This window comes from Trichosurus vulpecula, chromosome 9 (assembly GCF_011100635.1).
Source record: "Trichosurus vulpecula isolate mTriVul1 chromosome 9, mTriVul1.pri, whole genome shotgun sequence".
Taxonomy (NCBI): domain Eukaryota; kingdom Metazoa; phylum Chordata; class Mammalia; order Diprotodontia; family Phalangeridae; genus Trichosurus; species Trichosurus vulpecula.
In genome coordinates, this window is record NC_050581.1 from 123,726,434 (window position 1) to 123,745,830 (window position 19,397).

Genomic DNA, 19,397 nt, shown 5'->3' on the forward strand with positions numbered 1-19,397 from the left:
CCCTTTCAACTCTAAGTCTATGAACTTTACATTTATCCCTTCTAAATTTTATCTTCTTCAATGTGGTCAGTCATTAAGGCCAATCAATCCTAAGTTACACTCAGAGCATTAGCTATTCCTCTCAACCTTGGGTCCTTTGCAAGTTTGACAAGCACATTATCTATTCTTTCATCCAAATGACTGATGAAAATGTTGATCAGCAGAGGACCAGGGACAGACATCTTGGACACACTATTGTAAATCTCCCTTCACCTTGACATTGATCCATTAGTCTCTACTTTCAGGGTCAAATAATTCAATGAGTTCTAAATTCCAGGTATACTAGGTCTACAATATTCCCCTTATCTCCTAGTCTACTGACCCTGTAAATAAAGAAAATAAGGTCGTTCTATCATGGCCTTTCTTGACGGCCTGTGCTGACTCTTACTGATCACCTCTTCCCTTTCAATTTGTTCACAAACCATCTCTTTTTTCTCTCTCATTTCTTCTACTTTTTTCTCTTCTTTTTTCTTTCTCTTCTTCCTTACATCCCTTTTTCCTTCCTTCCTTTGCTCTTTCCTTCCTCCTTTCCTTCCTTCCTTCCTTCTTTCCTTTCCTTTTCTTCCTTTCAAAATTTTGTCAGAATTTAATATCACTAGCCTAGAGTTTAAATAATCCATTTTCTTCTTCCTCTTTGAAAACCAGGATGTTTAGGTTTTAAGTCTAGAATGTGAATTATCATCAATCCGGACCTAATTGTTTTTATATCAGGCTGGGAAAAATCTGCCTCCTGCTATAGGGCTAATTTTATTCCTTTCCACTAACCCTCCCTCCCATAAGGGACACAATGCACCCATTTCCTGCCTTTAGAAAATTCACTATGAGAATAGAAGAGCTTGAGAATGGTGGTATGAAAGAACCGAGGTGCTATCATCAGCTTCTGGGCCAACAAATTTTATTCTCCACCCCCTACCACCTCTGCTTTCTGGGCAGAAGAATAATGTTTAAGAACACCAAACGTGGACTCCGCCATCAAAGAAGAAGATGTTTCCTTAGCCCTTGCCCTCCTTCCTACCGAATTCCCCCCAGTTACAAATATCTTCACCTAATATAGAAAATAATTTGTTCAGAAAATGTTATGAATGAAAAGATGAAGGAAGAGCTAAGTAACAATGGGTAGTAACCACCAAAAGAATGAAATTCTCAATTATAAATATGCCCTCCTTAAATTCTTCATAACCTTTATCCTTGACCCATTCATTCCCAGTCTGACTGTCCAGCCCTATATTACTCCATTTTATTGCCCTATCACCTTGGGTCGAAGGCAAGGGAGATTTTCTCTTTTGTTTGTCACATATAAATGTGCAATCATACTTCAGGGTGTCCAACTCTCACTTCAGCATTCCAAGTGAAGTTTGCTGGCTGACTGCTTTTGTATAAGGGACTAGAAAAAAAGGTAGACAATACAGACGATGCCAACATAAGACAGCCCCTCCCCCATCCCAGCCCAGCTGCACCTAAAAGTATGCATGTCGCCTTAAAAAGTTTTTATAGTTGCATTGTTTTATGTTTGTGTACTTTTAAAATGATTGCTAAATTTGAGGAAAACAAAATTGCTTGCATCTAAAAGAAAGAAAGAAAATCACGATGTTTGCCTACCTCTAGTCTTGAAGAACTTCTCTCATTTTCCATGATTTTTTTTTTCAAGACCACTAACAAGGACTTAGCAAATACCCCTCCCAATTCTTTTACTAGCCTGGGATGTAGTTTCTCTGAACCTAGGGATTAACATCATTAAAGGCAGCTGGGAGTTCTCTTATGATTTCTTCCCCTATCTTAGGTTTTAACTCCTGTTACTTGTTTTTTTTTTTTTTACTAACTTTCTTTTTCAAAAATTCTTCCTAAGAGAAAGAACAGAAGCTAAATAAGAGTTGAGTAGTTCTACCTTCTCTTTGTGTGCATTGTCATCACCATATGCTCCCTAAGCACTGCACATATCTTTTCTTTGATCTTCCTCTTGATACCAAATTTTTAATAATAATTGACACATACAGGATCTTAAACTTTGCAAAATGCTACACATACATGAACTCATTTGCATCTTACAACAAGTCTTTGCGGTAGGTACTATTATTGTTATTTTCAGATGAGGAAACAGGCTCCAGGAGGTTAAATACCTTCCCCAGAGTTACATAGTTTAAGAAATGTCAGAATTAAGATTCAACCCTAGGTTGTCCTGACTCCAAGTCAAAATTTTATCCACTAAGCCATACTGGTCCTGGTATTTTAAAGAATAGTGCCACTCTTTGTATCTATCTAGCAGTTTCTTGCCCATGTGTCTTTTAAATAAAAAAAAACAAAACCTATCCTCTCTCTTGCAGACAAAGGAGGCACTTCTCCATATCTTGAATGATGTAAGAGAGGATGATTTCCTGAATTTTATCCTGTTTAGTTCAGATGTGTCCACTTGGAAAGAAAATATGGTCCCAGCCACTCCCGAGAACCTCAGGATGGCCAGAGAGTTTGTACGTAACTTTCGGGTCACAGGAGGTAAGCAGCAGTCAGCACAGTTGGCCAGCTTCATGTATCCCCATCCCACCCCCAAAGGCCCCCTTTGTCATCTTATCATCTGTCCTCCAGATCTGAGCAGGGCTTGGTTCAACAGTCACAATCATCTCTGTGTGCTAAGTCCTGCTGCCTCTAGCTAAAGTAGACCTGGCAAAGCCTAGGGTTCTGGGAAAGACTTCCAGGCTCAAGTTCCCTCAGCCAAGAAGGGACCCTCGCCCAACTTCTGTATAATAGCATCGATTCAGTAACCATCCCTATCTAAATGTCTTCTGCCTCCCTTCTGGAGCCCCATGGCTTCCTGGGTCATGCATAGAGAGAGCTAGTTATGGAGAAAAGAATGAGATCATATGATAAAATGGTACAATATGGTAGAACTGGATGGACCTTGGAGACCCCCTCATCCAAGGGTTCTTAACTAGAATCTGTGAATTTGTTATTTAAATAACACTTTGAAAATTATATTTCAATATAATTGGTTTCTTTTGCAATCCTGTACATTTTATTTAATGTACTTAAAATATTACTCTGAGAAGGGGAATCCATAGACTTCACCAGATTGCCAAAGGGTCCATGACATCCACAAAAATGGTTAAGAATCCTCTAATTTTAAAGTTGAAGTTGAAGCCCAGAGAGAGACACTTTCCAAAAGTCAGGCAATGACTTGATGGCAAAGTCTGGTCTCCTGATTCCCTAGTCCAGGACTATTTCTGTTGCCCCAAACTGACCTGCTTGAGTCTCGGAGTAGGACGTGTCATGAGCCTAGAACATTGATGTTACCTGGGTCTTCCATTAGTGGTCAGGAAATTGGCAGATATATCTGCCTTAGGATGGATCTCAGCTGGGCTCCTGGCGATAGACCCTGATTTTTATAGAAGCTACCAGCTGTCACCAGGCTGGGTACCCAAGAGGGTCCCCAAGGCTGGAGAGTACCTGGCCTACTGATTTCATTGCCAGTATTCCGAGATGATAGGGCAGTGCTCAAAGATGTTTTTAAGGCCTTCCTTGTTTAGGTCAGGTGGCTCAGTAAGTTAGACCTCAGGCCAAAGGCATGGGTTTAATCCTTACTACTTAGCTTCCCTTTAATGCAATGTCATCTCTTGTTCTTCCACCCCTCTAATGTCTCACTTATAGGTGCCCTTGGTCACAAAGGGAACCAGGAAAGAAAATTTAAGTGAGTCATTACAGGGCCCATAGTTGGAGACACAACTTAGAGCCCATATCAAACAATTAATTAAGCCACAACACATATGCCAAGCATATACTATGTACCAGTCACCATGCTAGGCACTGGGGTTACACACACAATAAATAAAACCATTTCTGTTCAAAAGGAGTGTATGTATCCTGCCAAGGTTGGGCGTTGTTCCCATGTTCAAAGTCCATACGATCTGACTTTTGCCACTCATTCGTTTTGTGACTTTAGTTAAATCTTTTTCTCTTCCTGGGCTTCCATCTCCTCCATAAAATTAGGGGCATGTCTAAATGATCTCTAAGAGGCAGGGTGGTGTAGTGGATAGAGCACTGGGCCAGGCAGGAGGCCTCGTTTAAATCCTGCCTCAGACATTAGCTAGTTGATCATGGGCAAGCCACTTGGACTCTCAGTACCTCTGTTATCTAATTTGTGAAATGGGAATAATATTTGCTTGACCTTCCTCACAAGGTTTTTGTGAAGAAAAGTCTCTGGGAAACTGAAAACACTATATAAATGTGAGTTATTATTTCCAAGTCTAGGATTCTAGTTCCTATGACTTATCCCATTCTCAGACCCACAGTGCCCAGAACCCTGTAAGTCATCGCTTTCCAGGGACACACTCCAAAAGGAACACATCTGAGACCCTCTGTCTCCTGGCCCTATAAATAGGGGGCTGATTTTAGTCTCTCACTGGATGCCAGGTCTCTCTACCCGCTCCCATCTCTCCTTTCCCAAGGGTCAGGCAGATTCCCAGCCACCCACTGATGGAGCCAGGCAACCTGTTTGTCCTTAAGCTGCCTGGGAGCAGGTGGTCCTCTTTGGTGGCCAGCTAGATGTGGCGCCTTTGTCCTAGAGGGGCCATGCTTGCCTGACTCCTCATGGTTCTTTCCACATAGCCTCCTAAGTGATTCTATTTTTCTGAGGAGTAATTATAATAATAAAACTAATAAATTTCTAAGTAAGAATACCAACAGCTAGTACTTACAGCATTTTAAAATTTGCGAAGCCCTTTATCTTATAGCTTCAAAGAGATTATCATCTGCTCCTTGCTTTCTGCCTCCGAAGGTCACGTAGTCCCCTCATCGGTGCCCACCCTACGAAACTTTTGGTTGGATTCCTCCACCAACCAACTTTCACTGGAAGATCTTGGTGGAAGTATATCTCTAGAAATGTCCTTGGAACCAAGGCAAGATAGATGAATGTGTGAATGAATGACTGCACCTTAGTGCTTTGAAGAAAATCCCCCAAACTCAAATCTTTCCCTCAGTCATAATAGTGTTATTTTAAATTAATTTTTTTCAATTAATAAGCATTCATTTTCTTTCTCCCTTCTCTACCCACCTTGGGGAAAAAGAAAGCTTTGTTGTACGTGTGAACAACCAAACCAAACAAAAAGCCTCTGGGATTTTGTAGGTATGGGTATGAAGTCTACCAAGGCAGATCACACTTCCTTCACTACTTTATCGATGCCTTCAAGAATTGTTACCACCAAAAAAAAAATCCTTCAGTCTGTGGCCAGCCTGATGATGATATCAGAATTTAACGAGGCTGGTACTCAGGCCACAGACATGTACTCTATTACCAGGTCTATTCTCAAAACCTTTCCAAAAGGGTAATACCTGCCTACCCATTGGAGGTAGCTTACCTCCATGACCTGATGAAATGTCAGTGGAGGACTTCCCATCTTCCTCCAGGGTGGAATAATTACCATTATAGTGTCTCACACTCATAGAGGGTTTTTTACATTTTCCCAAGGCACCTATACATCCATTATTACTTGAGAGCCTCACAACAGCTCAGTGACAAAGTTAGGCACAAAGATTTTCATTCCTATTTTAAAGATGGGGAAAAAGAGGCTCACAGAGAGTAAGCTGTCTAGCTTATTATTATTCATGGCTGTGTAACTTATTAGTAGGGGATTTGGGACCAGATCCTAAATCTTCTTGGTACTCTATACATTGCAAAGGAGAAGACCAAAGAGCTCTCCTTCAATGGAATTCTGTCTGTTTGTCTGTATCACAGCGACCAACATTAATGATGCCCTTCTCAAGGGCATTGAGATGATAAACAAAGCTCGAGAGACAGGAATTGTCCCAGAGAGAAGTACATCTATCATAATCATGCTGACAGATGGGGAAGCCAATACTGGTAGGTGGCTGAGCAGCAGAAAAGGTGGGAGGGATAAAGGATCATCTGGTGAATTATGGGGATGAAGGGGCTATTGACAAAGAGACTCATGCTCCCGGTGGGAGGAGGTCTCACAGTTGTTACAGTACTGCAACTCATAACTTGGGATTTGGGAGTAGCACTTAAGTGAGCCAAAATATAAAATCATTTGGGACAGCTCCTACCTCTTGCTGTCTCTTTGGTTTCCTCAACCCCACAAGGCCAGTAGCTTACGTCTCACTTATCTTCTGTTCTTGAGACACCCTGAGTAGAGGAATTTTAATTGTCCAAGGGATGAATCAGATTCTCTGCTAAATACTGCCTATCTCATCCAACTAAAAACAATTTCCTCAGTTGTTTTCCATAGCCCTTTCCCCCATTCTTCCCCCACTCCCCCAACTCACCCCATTGTGCCCAGTTCTGAATCCAGGTCTGACTCATCTGTACTCCCTCCTTCAGGAGAAAGTAGAGTTGATAAAATCCAGGAGAATGTGAGGAACGCTATTGGAGGCAAGTTTCCCTTATATAATCTTGGCTTTGGCCATGATGTCAATTATAACTTCCTGGAAAAGATGGCACTGGAGAATCATGGGTTGGCCCGACGAATCTATGAAGACTCTGATGCCAACCTACAAATGCAGGTACAAGTCAAACCCCACATCAGCAATAAATATTCCCCCTGCCCCCAGCATCTTGGGCACGAGAAACAATCGTTCTATGCTTCTCATTTCTACTTCTAGAATTTTTTGATTCTAACCTCAAAGTCTAAAATACTATGCATCTGACTTCTACGATCTTATGATTCTAATGTACAAATCTAGTATTCCATAAGAGATAGACTAGCATCATGGTCAGAGATGTGCCCTGGAGTCAGGACGACTTAGATTTAAAGCCTTTCTCTGACACAATAGCTTGTGTGACCAAAGGTAAGTCATTAAAACCCTCAGTGCCTGGACAATCATAAATTCCAGTTGAGTCGCCGTTCTATATCAGTGTGGGAGTTTTTACACTGAGAGTTCCCTACAACAATTAAATAATAAACTGAGCCTGTCACATCCCCTTACCCCAAGAAGACCCCAAGACTCTGTGACCTCTAGATCCTTTCATTCCTATTTATAAGTCTAAGATTCCATGGTTCATTCTTCTGCTTCTAAGATCTATAACATTAATTTACAAGCCTAAAGTCTAAAATTACACCATCCTAATTTCTAAACTAAAGAGTCTATGATTTTTAACTTTCACCTCAAAGACCTTATGATTCAAATTCAAATTTGAATTTTGAATTTCGAATGTCCAATCATCCTACCTTCCAGTCTAAGATTCCATGAGTATAATTTCCAAGGCCAAGTTTCCAAATTGTTGGGAGCTCCTTGCTGAGGAGCAGCAGGGAGGTCAGGCCTGCTAGGCTACTAAAGAGAGCTATTCCCATCATGACGATATCCATAAATGCTTAGCAGGGCTGCCTTCCCTATTTCTCATTCACAAGGTCACAGTTTCTCTCCCTTGTGTGGTTAAAAGCTACGTAAACATTGAGGGACCTTCTATCCTTGATATTCTGAGAGACTCATTGAGCCTGCCCCAGGGCCCTGGGTATCAGAGGTAACTATATTCTAATTCTTATGTTTCTCAGGGTTTCTATGATGAAGTGGCTAACCCACTGCTCACCGATGTAGACTTGCAGTACCCACAGAATACCATCAGCGACATCACCCAGAACAACTACCAGCATTTCTATGATGGCTCTGAGATTGTGGTGGCTGGGAGAGTGGTGGACTTCGAGACAAATAGCTTCGTTGCTGACGTGAAGGGACATGGTGTGAGTCACTGTCTAGATTGGGGGCCTAGTACTGGGCCCCTCCTAATCAGACGGGAGATTGTCCCACTGTGGCATCCGACCTTGGAAGCTTACCAGTTTGGCATTTGGTGCTTAAGATGCTTTCTTATGGATGGCACAGACCCTAGTGTTAGGAAAGTCACTAGCTTCATGACCACCAATCTCTTAGCTTTCTCCTATGGAAATTTGGGAACTCAATGGCAATCACCTCTCTGTATGAGTTAGAAGGTGCAGAAGCACTCTGTCCCCATAGCCAGCCCTGGAAATAAACATATTAAGTGTCTCATCTAACCAAAGGGTTGGCGTGGGACAAGAGTTAGGTCTACTGCCTTGGGTCTTGATCTTCTGCTGAAAACAATACCCCACTCCCACATTTCTGCCAAGGCCAGGATCCCGCCCTTTATCCTTTTTCCACTCTCCCCAGGCCTTAAATGACCTGACCTTCACAGAAGAAGTGGACCTGAAAGAGATGGAGGAAGCCCTTAAGGAGCAAGAATACATCTTTGGGGACTACATTGAGAGACTCTGGGCTTACCTCACAATTGAACAACTCCTAGAAAAGCGGTAACCCTATTCATACCTCCCTCTTAGCCAATACTTGGAGGCAATCCTGAAGTTGGTGTATTCCCTGGCTCAGGGTCTCTCAAGACTCTTGAGTTCACTTAGACAAGGTCTGATTTTTGGAGCTTCCCTTAGAAGATCAATATGGTCTTTGGCTCATTATGCCAAACATTTACTCTGAAATAATCTGCAAATGCACCTTGTGTCTAGGTTTACACAAAGGTAGTTAATAGGTTCCCCAGCTCCTGTATAAGCACACTAGGTAACATATACATATAAGAAGACAGTTTTTATTTTGCCTTAGAGAAAATTCAGAAGATTTAAAGCACTCACTGGGACCCATAAAAAATACAGAAAAAACAGAAAGCATTCACTATAACCCATTAGCTCCCCTTAGGAGAGAACTGACCATGAGGCTGTTAGCATGGCAACACTGATTTTCTGCTGAAATCTCTCTCTTCCACAAAATTCTATACAGTCCCTCCCAGACTCATGATGCTACCTCTTTATTTGGGTTAACCTCAGAAGACCAGATAGGCAAACAAACCCCTTTCTACTGGACCTGCAACATCCAAATAACTCATTATAATAGTGGGGAGTGGCAAGATCTTGATGTCTTGTTCAATTCTGTCCTGGTTTTATGCTCCTTGTTTCTGCTCTACCTGTGAGGGCCATGTGGGCAATCCTCTCTCCAAGGGGCATATCACTAAGGAACCCTTTTTTCTCTCTAAAAATGTGTCCCCAAACTCTTGAACTTGGAGCTACTTCTAAGACAACCCCAAGGCTAATACTGCCCAAGAAATCTTCCTTCTCTGGCAAGATTCTGGAAGCAAACTGCCTAGGAAAGCTTCCCTCCTCTAATAAGGAGGCACTTGGAGGGATATAGTCCGTCATTGTCCATGAATTCTCCTTGGTCACTTGGGCTAATGTATGTAGCTTCCCTGTGTTTCTATCCCAATATAATTACTAACGGCCCCAGTGAGGGATTGTGTACATACACAGAATCCATCTACCATCACCCCTTTTCTAGGCCCCTTTCCCTTTTTCTCCTGCCAGACTAAGGTACAGTCTTAACGCTGCTCTTCTCTGAGAAGTAAAAAAGTGAGAAGATGCCAAAACACAGTGTGTCAGTGATCTTCACTAGGCCAGTACACAGACGTGGCTCCCCTTTGACATGAAAATCATCTGGGTGTGCAGCCTAGGTCACTGAAAATCAGTCAGGAGTTATCTTTTGTCCTTTTGACAAGGTGTCAACAGGCAATTCATACTGTCTATGGGGATCTGCTTTCCTAACCCTAGATGACGACTTAGCACTCTGTAAACTTAAGGGCAGATAGATGACCCAGTGGACAGAGTGCTGGGCCTGGAGTCAGGAAGACCTGAGTTCAAATCCAGCTTCACACACTAGCTGTGTGACTAGCAAGTCACTTAACCTATATTTGCCTTAATCCATCAGAAAAAGAGGGGCAAACCACTCTAGTATCTTTGCCAAGTAAACCCTATCAACAGTATGGTTCTTGGGGTTATGAAAAGTCAGACATGACTGATCACAACAACAAACTTATCAAGTTGACTGGGGGAACTTCCCCTCCCATCAATTTTTTGTGCTAATAATTACCAATTAGTGGTACAATATAGGATTGATTTTTTTTGATCATCTTCCCAGCTAAGGCTTCCTCAGTTTCTCAAGTACTTCCTGGAATCAAATCCTTCTCTTCTTGCCCTCACCCCATGCCCCAGGTACTGAACCCACTTGGTAGGGACTGAGCTAATGTCCAGATCTGCATTGGCCTTACCTTTTTGGCTCTGTTTTAGGAAATTTACTTTCAGTAGCTAGTGTTGAACTGAGTCGAGGTCCACAATTAGACCTCTAAGGGCAGCATCCTGAAGATCATCATCTCTATGCCTATTTTCAGTTATTTCAGAGCCCAGGCACTGTTGCTAGGGAACCAATCCATCCTGGAGTGGTCATGAATCACCCATGATCTGTGTGGCCTCAGAGAGTTCACATTCTTATGCATAAACAGGACTCATGCAAATGAAGCAGCTAGGGAAGGGGGAAACAGGGAAGCAGTTACATTAGCATTGGAGTGGGAAGGGAGATCTGGGTTGCACCTGTCCAGAGGGTTCATCTCTCTGCCCACTCTCTCACAGGAAGAATGCTCAGGGGGAAGAAAAGGAGAAACTGACAGCTCAAGCGCTGGATTTGTCCCTAAAGTACCACTTTGTAACACCACTGACCTCCATGGTGGTCACCAAACCCGAAGACAATGAAGATTCAGAGTTCATTGCAGACAAGCCTGGGGAAGGTAGGGGGCCCGGAGACCATGCTTGGCAAGGACCTCAGACCAAAGGGACCAGGAGGCTGGCGTGGGTGGACCCAGGGTTCAGATAGGCTTCGAGTACTCTACAGACTGGAGACAATGGATTACAGTGCAAAGGGTCACTGGTCTGGAAATAAGAAGACCTGGGTTCAAATTTCTGTGGTATCATTAATTCATTGTGGGACTTTGGGGAGCTTACTTGGCCATTGTGGGCCTCTGTTTCCACCCTCTGAAATAAGGGTGTTGGACTAGGTGACCTCTAAGGACAGTTCCACTGTATAATGCTTTGGTTCTAAGCTATATCTAGTCTGAGTTTATTCATTTTCAACAGAAATGAATCATATCTCTGTTCATTCAAAATTTGGGAATAGTAACCCCCTTAGGTCTCTGTGCAGGTGGCTCCCTTTGACTTCTCTCTTTTCTTTTTCCCCATCACTTGGTTGGCTGGGAAAACAGAAGGTAAGTTTTCAGACCTGCTGTTGGCTGGGATTTGCTAGGGGATCATGGGGAGAGGGAGGGAATGGGAAAGAAATAAGAAAGCTTCTCCCAAGCAGTATCCAGGTTTCCCTGAGCCCCTGTGCTGCTTGGTCTCTGGGTCCACACCCTATAGCTCCAGATCCCCTTGGCATTGCCAAAGGTGAAATTAAATATCAGAGGCCTCTGCTGTGGTATCACTGCTATTACTCACCTCTGTATAGTGATGGAGCATAGTAGGTCAGGGGACCTAGTCCTAGATTTGTCACTAACTTACTATATGACTATGAGTGAGTAATTTCCCTTCTTTTGGCCTCAGTTTCCCCAATTGCAAAATGCTCTACCCTGTTGACGCCATAGGCTGGTTGCCATGATCCAGTGAGGCAATGGATGTGAAAGAACTTTGGCAAATGTAAGGGATTATTTACCTCCCCCTGCCAACATGATAAGTTCATGTACTAACAGCCTAACATTCATGGCCCCTACTGGGGTACTAGTCCTGCTCCTAACCCCCAACTCAACAGTAGTGTTATGAAGGGGATCCCAACCTCCTTCCCACCATTTCCCAAAGTTTATCTCATAGGTGGCTCAGATGATATGGCGTGAGGTCCTCATGCTCAGGGAAACTCAGAGAGGCTTTAGACCAAGCGCATCACAGCATCTGTGTTATGGTAGGAAACCTGAGCTGGATGACTGAGTTGGAAATGGGAGGGAGAGTGTGGAACTCTTTCCCAAATAAGACAGAGTGAATGTGGTAAAGTGAGGCTATTCCTCCTGAGGTGACATTTGGAGTCTGAAGACTTGGGTTCAAAGGTAGACTGTGCCAGTTACGTAGTCTGACTTTGGGCGATTCACTTAATTTCTCTGACTCTCAGTTCTCTCATCTTTAAAATGAGGTGATGCTACTGGTACTACCTACCTCATAGAGCAGTTTTGTAAATTTAGGGCTATAGACATACGAACCGTCTTTATCAAGAGCCAGGAACATGAGCCTCTAAAATCCTTCCCTTGGGAGTCCAAGGGCAGGAAGAAAGGGGTGTAAGCAGATATTTCCCATAGACTTTAGTGATGGAAGGACCTTGGAGATGATCTAGTTCAACACCTTCATTTTGCAGGTGAGGAAGCTGAGGCCTAAAGACATTCTGGGACTCACCCATGGTTACTCACTAATGAACGTCCGAGCTAGGATATGAACACAAGTCTCACCAATGCAGTCAGAGCTCATTTTACCATTCATTTTATCATTTTACCATTCTGTATGATCTCTCTCCTTTTTAGCATTCCACTTTTACCAGAGATACCTTAGCTCCAATGGTCTGGCCCAAGTCCCAACTTTGAAGGGATCATAGAGAGTCCTGGTAGACAGACCCAAGGGTGGACCATGAGGCCTGGAGTAAAGCTCTAAAAACTGCTTACAGCTGTCTTATCTTTTCTTTACAGTGAAGGCTGATCAAATCTCCCATGCCTGTGAGTATCCTATTCTGCCAATATTAGGACTAGGATTAAATAAATGATTTTTCTAAAAAAGTTAGTGACCAAGGCTGAGGGTGGGATGGGTGGGGAGGCACACGAGCTATCAAAGGATATTCATCTCTCAAAAATTTGTAAAAACAATGTTTTCTTAAGCATCCAAGTCTGGGCATTAATGTCAACACTCTGCTTGGGGACCAAGCCTTCCTCATGTAATGCTGCGCTTTTCCTCCTTTTTGCCTTTTCAGATGCAACCCAACTCAATTACCAGCCTCCATCCAACCCCTACTACTTTGGTGAGCCTCAAGTCTTCTCTAAGGGCTTGGATCCCAGCACCAGCACCAGCACTAGTCCCCTGAGAAAACTCCTTCCTCTCTCTGGGCCAGCATGAGAAACTTAGGGACAAAAGAGCACACACATAGGGAGCTAGCGGAAAGGGCTCTGGGGGAAGGGATAAGGTTGAAGAAGCCTAGAGGAAAGGGAAGGTGATTTGAGGGCAGAGGTAGATTGAGGTCTGAAGGGAAGTTAAGGGGAGAAACTCTTGGTCAGAGAGGAGGAAGAGACACCCAGAGCGGGAGAGATTTGGAAGCCTGAGGAGAGGAATCTCAAAGAAAGAGGTTGGGAGAAAAAGATGGCCCATGGGAGAAACCATAGGAAAGAGACCTCGGGGGATGAAAGGGAAGAAGGCTTTGGGTGAGAGGTCTTAGGGATGGGGAAAGCTGATAGAGAAAGAAGGGTGACTAGGGAGAAGTTCTGGGAGAGATGAAGATGAAGAGGAGGTCCAGAGAGACGGGAAGGGAGATGAGGGGAAGAAACAGTTGGGGAAGAGGCTGGGAGGAAGTGGTTCCCTCCACTGGGAGGGAGGAAGAGGTACAGGAGGCCCCAGAAAAGATTAGCTGAGCCCCCCACAGGGCTTTGTACCTCTCTCGTAGCAGAGAGCTCCTATCAGAGCTATGGGGGGGGGTGGCCATTAAACTGTAAGCCACCCTACATTAGATTGGTAGCTTCTGCAGGATGACAACTGGTTCGGTTTTATCTTTTCTTTGGTTCATTATGACGCACAGTATCATTCATATAATAAAAACCTATTTTTTTATGAAACATGGAAGTTTTTTTTAGGAACATAGGAGTCAGAAGGAAACAAAGGAAGAGTTACAAAGAAACCCTATGTGAAGGAGGGGAGAGATGGGAAAAAGAGGGGGAGGGGGAGCACCAGAGAAGGAGCAAAGAGAAGGGGGAAGGGAGAGAGAGAAGCAAGGAGGGAAGATTCAGGTATTATATTTTAGATTAAAAATAGTATAAAACATGAAGCATTCTCCTACCCCCAATATCCGAGTGAATAATGATAATAGCATTTATTTAACATTTACTGTGAGTCAGGCACTGTGCTAAGCACTTTACAATCATTGTTATCCGATCCTCACAACCATGCTGGGAGGAATAAGCTATTAATACCTTCATCATACAGATGAGGAAACTGAGGCAGAAAGGTTAAGTGACTTTCCCAGGGTAGGTGGCTAATGACTTAGGCTGTATTTGAACCCAGGCCCAGCACTCTGGAACCCAGGATTTGAACTCAGGATTTTGACTCCAGGCCCAGCACTCTGTGTACTATGGTACCACCTAACTAAAGACAGAAGTGAACCAAAAGCTGGGTTGTCCTATGTTACCAGTGACCCCAGGCTGGTAAAGCCCTTATCCCTGGAGCAGCAAGCACCCTAGCATACCCAGGATGGCCTGCTAGCATAGGTTCTTTCATCTGCTTTTAAAGGAAAAATAACTTTTAAAGGGGTCGACAATCTTCTTTAATCACATTCATTAGTTCAGGGCAAAAGTCAGCACCCTGAATGTCAGAGAAGATACAAGCAGAGAAAAATACAAGCACAAAGATCAACAGACAGGGTTCCAGCTGCCTAACCAAAGCAATATTGCTATATATTTTACATACACCACTGGATCCAGGGATCACAGACCTCTGGGTAGTCAGGGGCTCTTAACAAAACAGCTACTCAGAGTCCCGTCCAGGGAATCATAAGATCCTTCTTATAAGTGAACCCCCAAGTCAAAATACCACCTCAGAGTATACATACACTTCTCAGAGCCAGAAGGTATCACAACCCTCGTGACTCAGTGCCTAATTAGACATTATCAAAAGATGTGAAAGCCTTCCTATAGGCAAGCCTCCCCATAAACAAGTTCCCTTCCCCAATAGGCTCTGTGACTTGGGATGTATTACAGCTGTGAGCTGGGCCAGAGCTCAAAGCAGGTCATGGGCCTGTTAATGGATGGGGAAGATCTTCCTATTCCATGAAAATTGCAACCCCCTCCAGAACAATGACCCTCAGTACCATCCCGGGGCAAAGCTGGAACCATAGACCCACATCAGGGCCTTTGAGAGGCTGAGTGGTACAGCAGAGAGATTGCTGGACTTGGAGTCAGGAACGACCTAGTTTCAAATATTGTTTCTGATACTTCTTGACGGTGCAGTCAAGTAACATCTCAGAGTCTCAGCTTCTGTGTCTGGAAAATGGTTATAATAGTACCCATATTGCCTCCCTCTTGTGGTTGTCATGAGGCTCCAACACGATAATGCTGGTCAAGAGCCTTGTGCCCTGACCCTCCCAAGTGTCTAACCCATGTTCTATCTACCATGTCCTGGCAGTGGATGGAGATCCACACTTTATCATTGAAGTGCCCCAGAAGGATGGTGCTCTCTGCTTCAACATCGATGTACAGCCAGGAGTGGTGCTGAATCTCATCCGGGACCCAGACACAGGTGGGAACTGAGGCAGAGGAAGGCGGGGGACAGACAGACCACATGTATGCTTCTGATATGATCCATTGGACAGCTGTAGAGGAGGCTGCCCCGTATCAGCTGACAATAACAGGGCCCCTCTGAGGGCATCTGGGTCATCTAGTCCAGTCCCGTTACTAAGTGGAGGGAGCTGAGCCCTACGATGGTTAAATGACATGCCAATAATAATAATAGCTAGTGCTTAGTAGGGCTTTAACGTTTACAAAGTGCTTTATACATGTTATCTCATTTGACATACTTGGGGTCACATAGGTAATGTCAGAGACAAGACTGAAGATTCAGTCATCTGACCTGGGACTCAGCGCCCTTTCCATGAGTCAGTTTGGTTTCTAGGTTAGAAGTAAATTGAGGGTTAGAGTCAGGGTTGTCTGTGGCCAGTCAGTCAGTCAATAAACATTTATTAAGCACCTACTACGTGTCAGGCACAATACTAAACACTGGGGATATAAAAAGGGGCAAAAACTCTGGGCAGACAATATGCCAACAACTTGTACAAGTTAGGCAGAGATCAGGTGTCAGTTTGAGGCCAGAGTTAGGGGTAAGTCTGCCGTTGGAGAAGAGTTACTATCTCTGGAAGACAGCCTAGGGTCAAATGCTGAGGACCTCAGTTCACTCACTCATACTCCTCATTCCACTGCTGCCCAGGCATCACAGTGAATGGGGAGATCATTGGAGAAAAGGATCCCAGTTCAGAAACAAAGAAAAAGAAGTCATACTTTGGGAGACTTGGGATCGTTGACCCTCAAATGGACTTGCAGATTGAAGTGACACCACAGAAGATCACCCTGTGGAGTGGAGGCAGGAGAACCAGCTTTACCTGGATGGACACAGTCACAATCACACAGAATGGGTAAATGATTTTCCAAATGACTCAGAGCCTGGCCTTCCAGAAACCCCGAACGATCCCTAAAGAAAAAAAATAAGCTATAGATCATAGAACCTTAGATCTGGATGGAGCCCAAGATAAACATCAAGCTGAGCTTCTCTATCTTACAAATGAGTAAACTGAGACCCAACACTTACCCAAGGTCAACAGAGCTATCTTTAGGAAATAACCCCAAATTATACTCTGAGCAGCAGTACAAACAGAAAATACAGCCACTTTCAGAAGGGTTTGGGCAAGTCCCTGGAGGGTAGATCCCAGATGAGGAGCTGGGGTGTTAGGGACTGATTCTTAAATGGTCTCATCAGAGACAGATTTAAAGGGGTGGTCCAAAGGAACTTTTCTGGTTCTGACAAAAGTAATAGATGAAGCTGAAGATTGGAAAATGATAACCACATGACAACAACAAAATAACAAAAATAATAATTTCCTGCATTTGCAGGAAATCTAGAATACTAGCTGAGACTCACTACAACCCTGTGAAATGGTCAGGGCAGGGACTATTATCCTGCCTTGGTATTATTATCATGAGGCCTAGAAAGGGAAAGTGACCCAGAGAAAGAGGTCAAATTGTCTTCTGATCCCCAGGCCAACTCTCAAACAAATCCCTTAACTGAACTCGTTGTGCACCTGTGTCTCATGCAGGATGGACATTTTCACTCTAAGGTGATCTCAGAAGGTTTCCATGGATTCTATTTGTACCCAGCTCTATCTTTAATTCAGTGCTATTGCTTCCCCTGAATTAGACTTCAGAAAGTGTCTGGTGACCATCCCCCTCAATACATGCCAAATCCTTTTTGTTTTTCAGTTTGTCAGTGACCATAAACAAGAAGAAAAACATGGTGGTCTCAATTGGAGATGGAGTCACCTTTGTGATCGTCTTACATGAGGTGTGGAAGAAACATCCTATCCACCAGGACTTCCTTGGTCTATATACAGTTGACAGTCATCGGATGTCAACAAAGACACATGGACTGCTGGGTATGAGTCTGAGCATTCTTTAGAGCCAATGTCCTTGACATTTTTTACATCATGGTCCCCTTGGGCAATCTGGTGAAGCCTATGCCCCCCTTTTCAGAATGATGTTTTTAAATGCACAAAATACATAGGATTACAAGAGAAACCAATTATATTAAAATAGAGTTATCAGAGCTATACATTTAAAACTCACAAACTTCAGGTTAAGAACTCCTGTTTTAGGAGGATCCAAGTGCTGAGTTTGAAATAGTCTTCTGTTATTACTCGCATCATTTGCAAGTAATGATAATTATGATCACACAAAAATCTCCTCCAGTAATTCATCATGATGGGCTCTCAAAGGCTGTGCTGGTGGATCACAAATTCTGAAAAGCTCTACTGAAGGAGGGAGGCTTTGAATACTGTCCTACTGTTGGACTGTGCTTGTTGTTCAACTTGAGTTTGGAAAAGTCGGTTGGCCCCCAAATGATGACTTTTGTTTTCAGCCACAGTAACCATGAAAACTATCTACTAAGATGTTGAAAGGGGTTGCAATTGTCATCCATGGAAGAAGCAGCCACTTTGTTAAAATCACAGATCCTTAAAATACTGTTATTGCTATGATAATACTACTTTTGAAAGAATATTATTTGGAACACCCCCCAAATAATAATAATGACAATTATGATACCACTTAAGTACTAATTAATTATTTACATAATTATTATTAATTAATTATTATGTAATTAATTACATAATGTGCTCATTTCCAAACCACATTTATGACCATATTTCATTTGATTCTCACATCCTGGAGAGCCAGGTGGGGAAAAATATTATTCCTCATTTTATAGATGAGGACATAAGAGCTCAGAAAAGTGAAGTCACATACCCAAGATCGTACAGCAGATCTGGTAGAGCCATGAGTATAGAGTTCTCTTGCCTCCTAGGCTAGCATTTTACCTATCGTACCAAAATGGACATTTTAGGGAAATAACATAGGTTTTGATACTGTGAACTTTCCTCTTTCTAGGACAATTCTTTCACCCTTTCGACTTTGAAGTTTTTGATGTCCGGCCAGGCTCTGACCCCAAGAAGCCAGATGCCACAATGATAGTGAAAAACCACAAGCTGATAGTCACCTGGTAATTAGGATCTCCTAAAAACCTAATTCTCCTATAGATCCTGTGCATTTCTGATGACTGTCCCTTGGGCCACACAGAATTTGCTATGAGGCCTCTAGATCACTATTTTCATGGTTTAGGGGTTTCTTTGGGGTTCCTTTCAGTGAGAGGCCATGGAGGCATGTATGGTCCATGGAGACGTCTGAGCCCCAGAACGAAGGTCAAGGGGCTCATGCTTCTGCTATCCTGCGCTGGGATCAGACCACAACACAGGATCCCTTAAATCCCTCCCCTGGACAGATCCACTTTTTTGTATATGACCCTGATATCTCACAACCTTGATCAATTTTACAATTGATCATTTTTCTTCCCAGGGGCTCACAGAAAGACTATAGGATGGACTCTGGGCACGGCACCAAGGTCTCCTGCTGGTTTGTCCATGACAATGGATCTGGGCTGATTGACGGCGTCCACACTGACTACATTGTGCCTACCCTATTCTACCACAGTCCAACTAACTTCTAATCAGACAAAAAGGCAAAAGACTGGACTCCAAGAGAGCAATAAAGAGTGGTTTGGCCTTTTGTGTACTGTTGTAGTCTGTGAAAAGGGGGCTAGCATCGATGGAAATTATAGAAATTTAGATGCTTAGACATAATGAGAGATTGAAATAGGAAAAAAAAATAAAAAAATAAAAGCCATGCTCTAAACCTAGAATCAGAGAATTTCAGAATTGGAAGGGATCTTTAGTTTGACCTATACATGAGTAAGAATCCCTACTCAGCAAGTAGTCATCTAGCTTCCAAATGAAGACCTCCAGGGAGAGGGAATTCTGCCTGCAATCCGGTGGGAGGTGAGGGAAATCCTTCTTTGTGGCATTTCTTATTTTCCCTTTGTTCCTCCACCCATTGGCCTGCTGCATGGTTTTTTGTTTGTTTGTGAGGCAGTCGGGGTTAAGTGACTTGCCCAAGGTCACACAGCTAATAAGTGTCAAGTGTCTGAGGCTGAATTTGAACTCAGGTCCTCCTGACTCCAGGGTAGGCATTCTAT

General features: G+C 43.3%; 1 protein-coding gene across 1 annotated transcript in view; it reads left to right on the top strand.

The window, feature by feature from the left end:
- Positions 1 to 18,933, top strand: part of ITIH3 (inter-alpha-trypsin inhibitor heavy chain 3) — a 30,420-nt gene extending 11,487 nt beyond the window's left edge. The window contains exons 9-22 of the mRNA XM_036738684.1: positions 2,361 to 2,529; positions 5,762 to 5,887; positions 6,365 to 6,546; positions 7,536 to 7,721; positions 8,164 to 8,303; positions 10,455 to 10,609; positions 11,081 to 11,083; positions 12,539 to 12,565; positions 12,817 to 12,864; positions 15,231 to 15,344; positions 16,029 to 16,233; positions 17,075 to 17,247; positions 18,257 to 18,368; positions 18,722 to 18,933. Of these exons, the coding sequence (XP_036594579.1) occupies positions 2,361 to 2,529; positions 5,762 to 5,887; positions 6,365 to 6,546; positions 7,536 to 7,721; positions 8,164 to 8,303; positions 10,455 to 10,609; positions 11,081 to 11,083; positions 12,539 to 12,565; positions 12,817 to 12,864; positions 15,231 to 15,344; positions 16,029 to 16,233; positions 17,075 to 17,247; positions 18,257 to 18,368; positions 18,722 to 18,872 (1,791 nt within the window). The 3' untranslated portion in view covers positions 18,873 to 18,933. The remainder of the gene's footprint in view (positions 1 to 2,360; positions 2,530 to 5,761; positions 5,888 to 6,364; positions 6,547 to 7,535; positions 7,722 to 8,163; positions 8,304 to 10,454; positions 10,610 to 11,080; positions 11,084 to 12,538; positions 12,566 to 12,816; positions 12,865 to 15,230; positions 15,345 to 16,028; positions 16,234 to 17,074; positions 17,248 to 18,256; positions 18,369 to 18,721) is intronic.
- Positions 18,934 to 19,397: the final 464 nt, after the last annotated feature.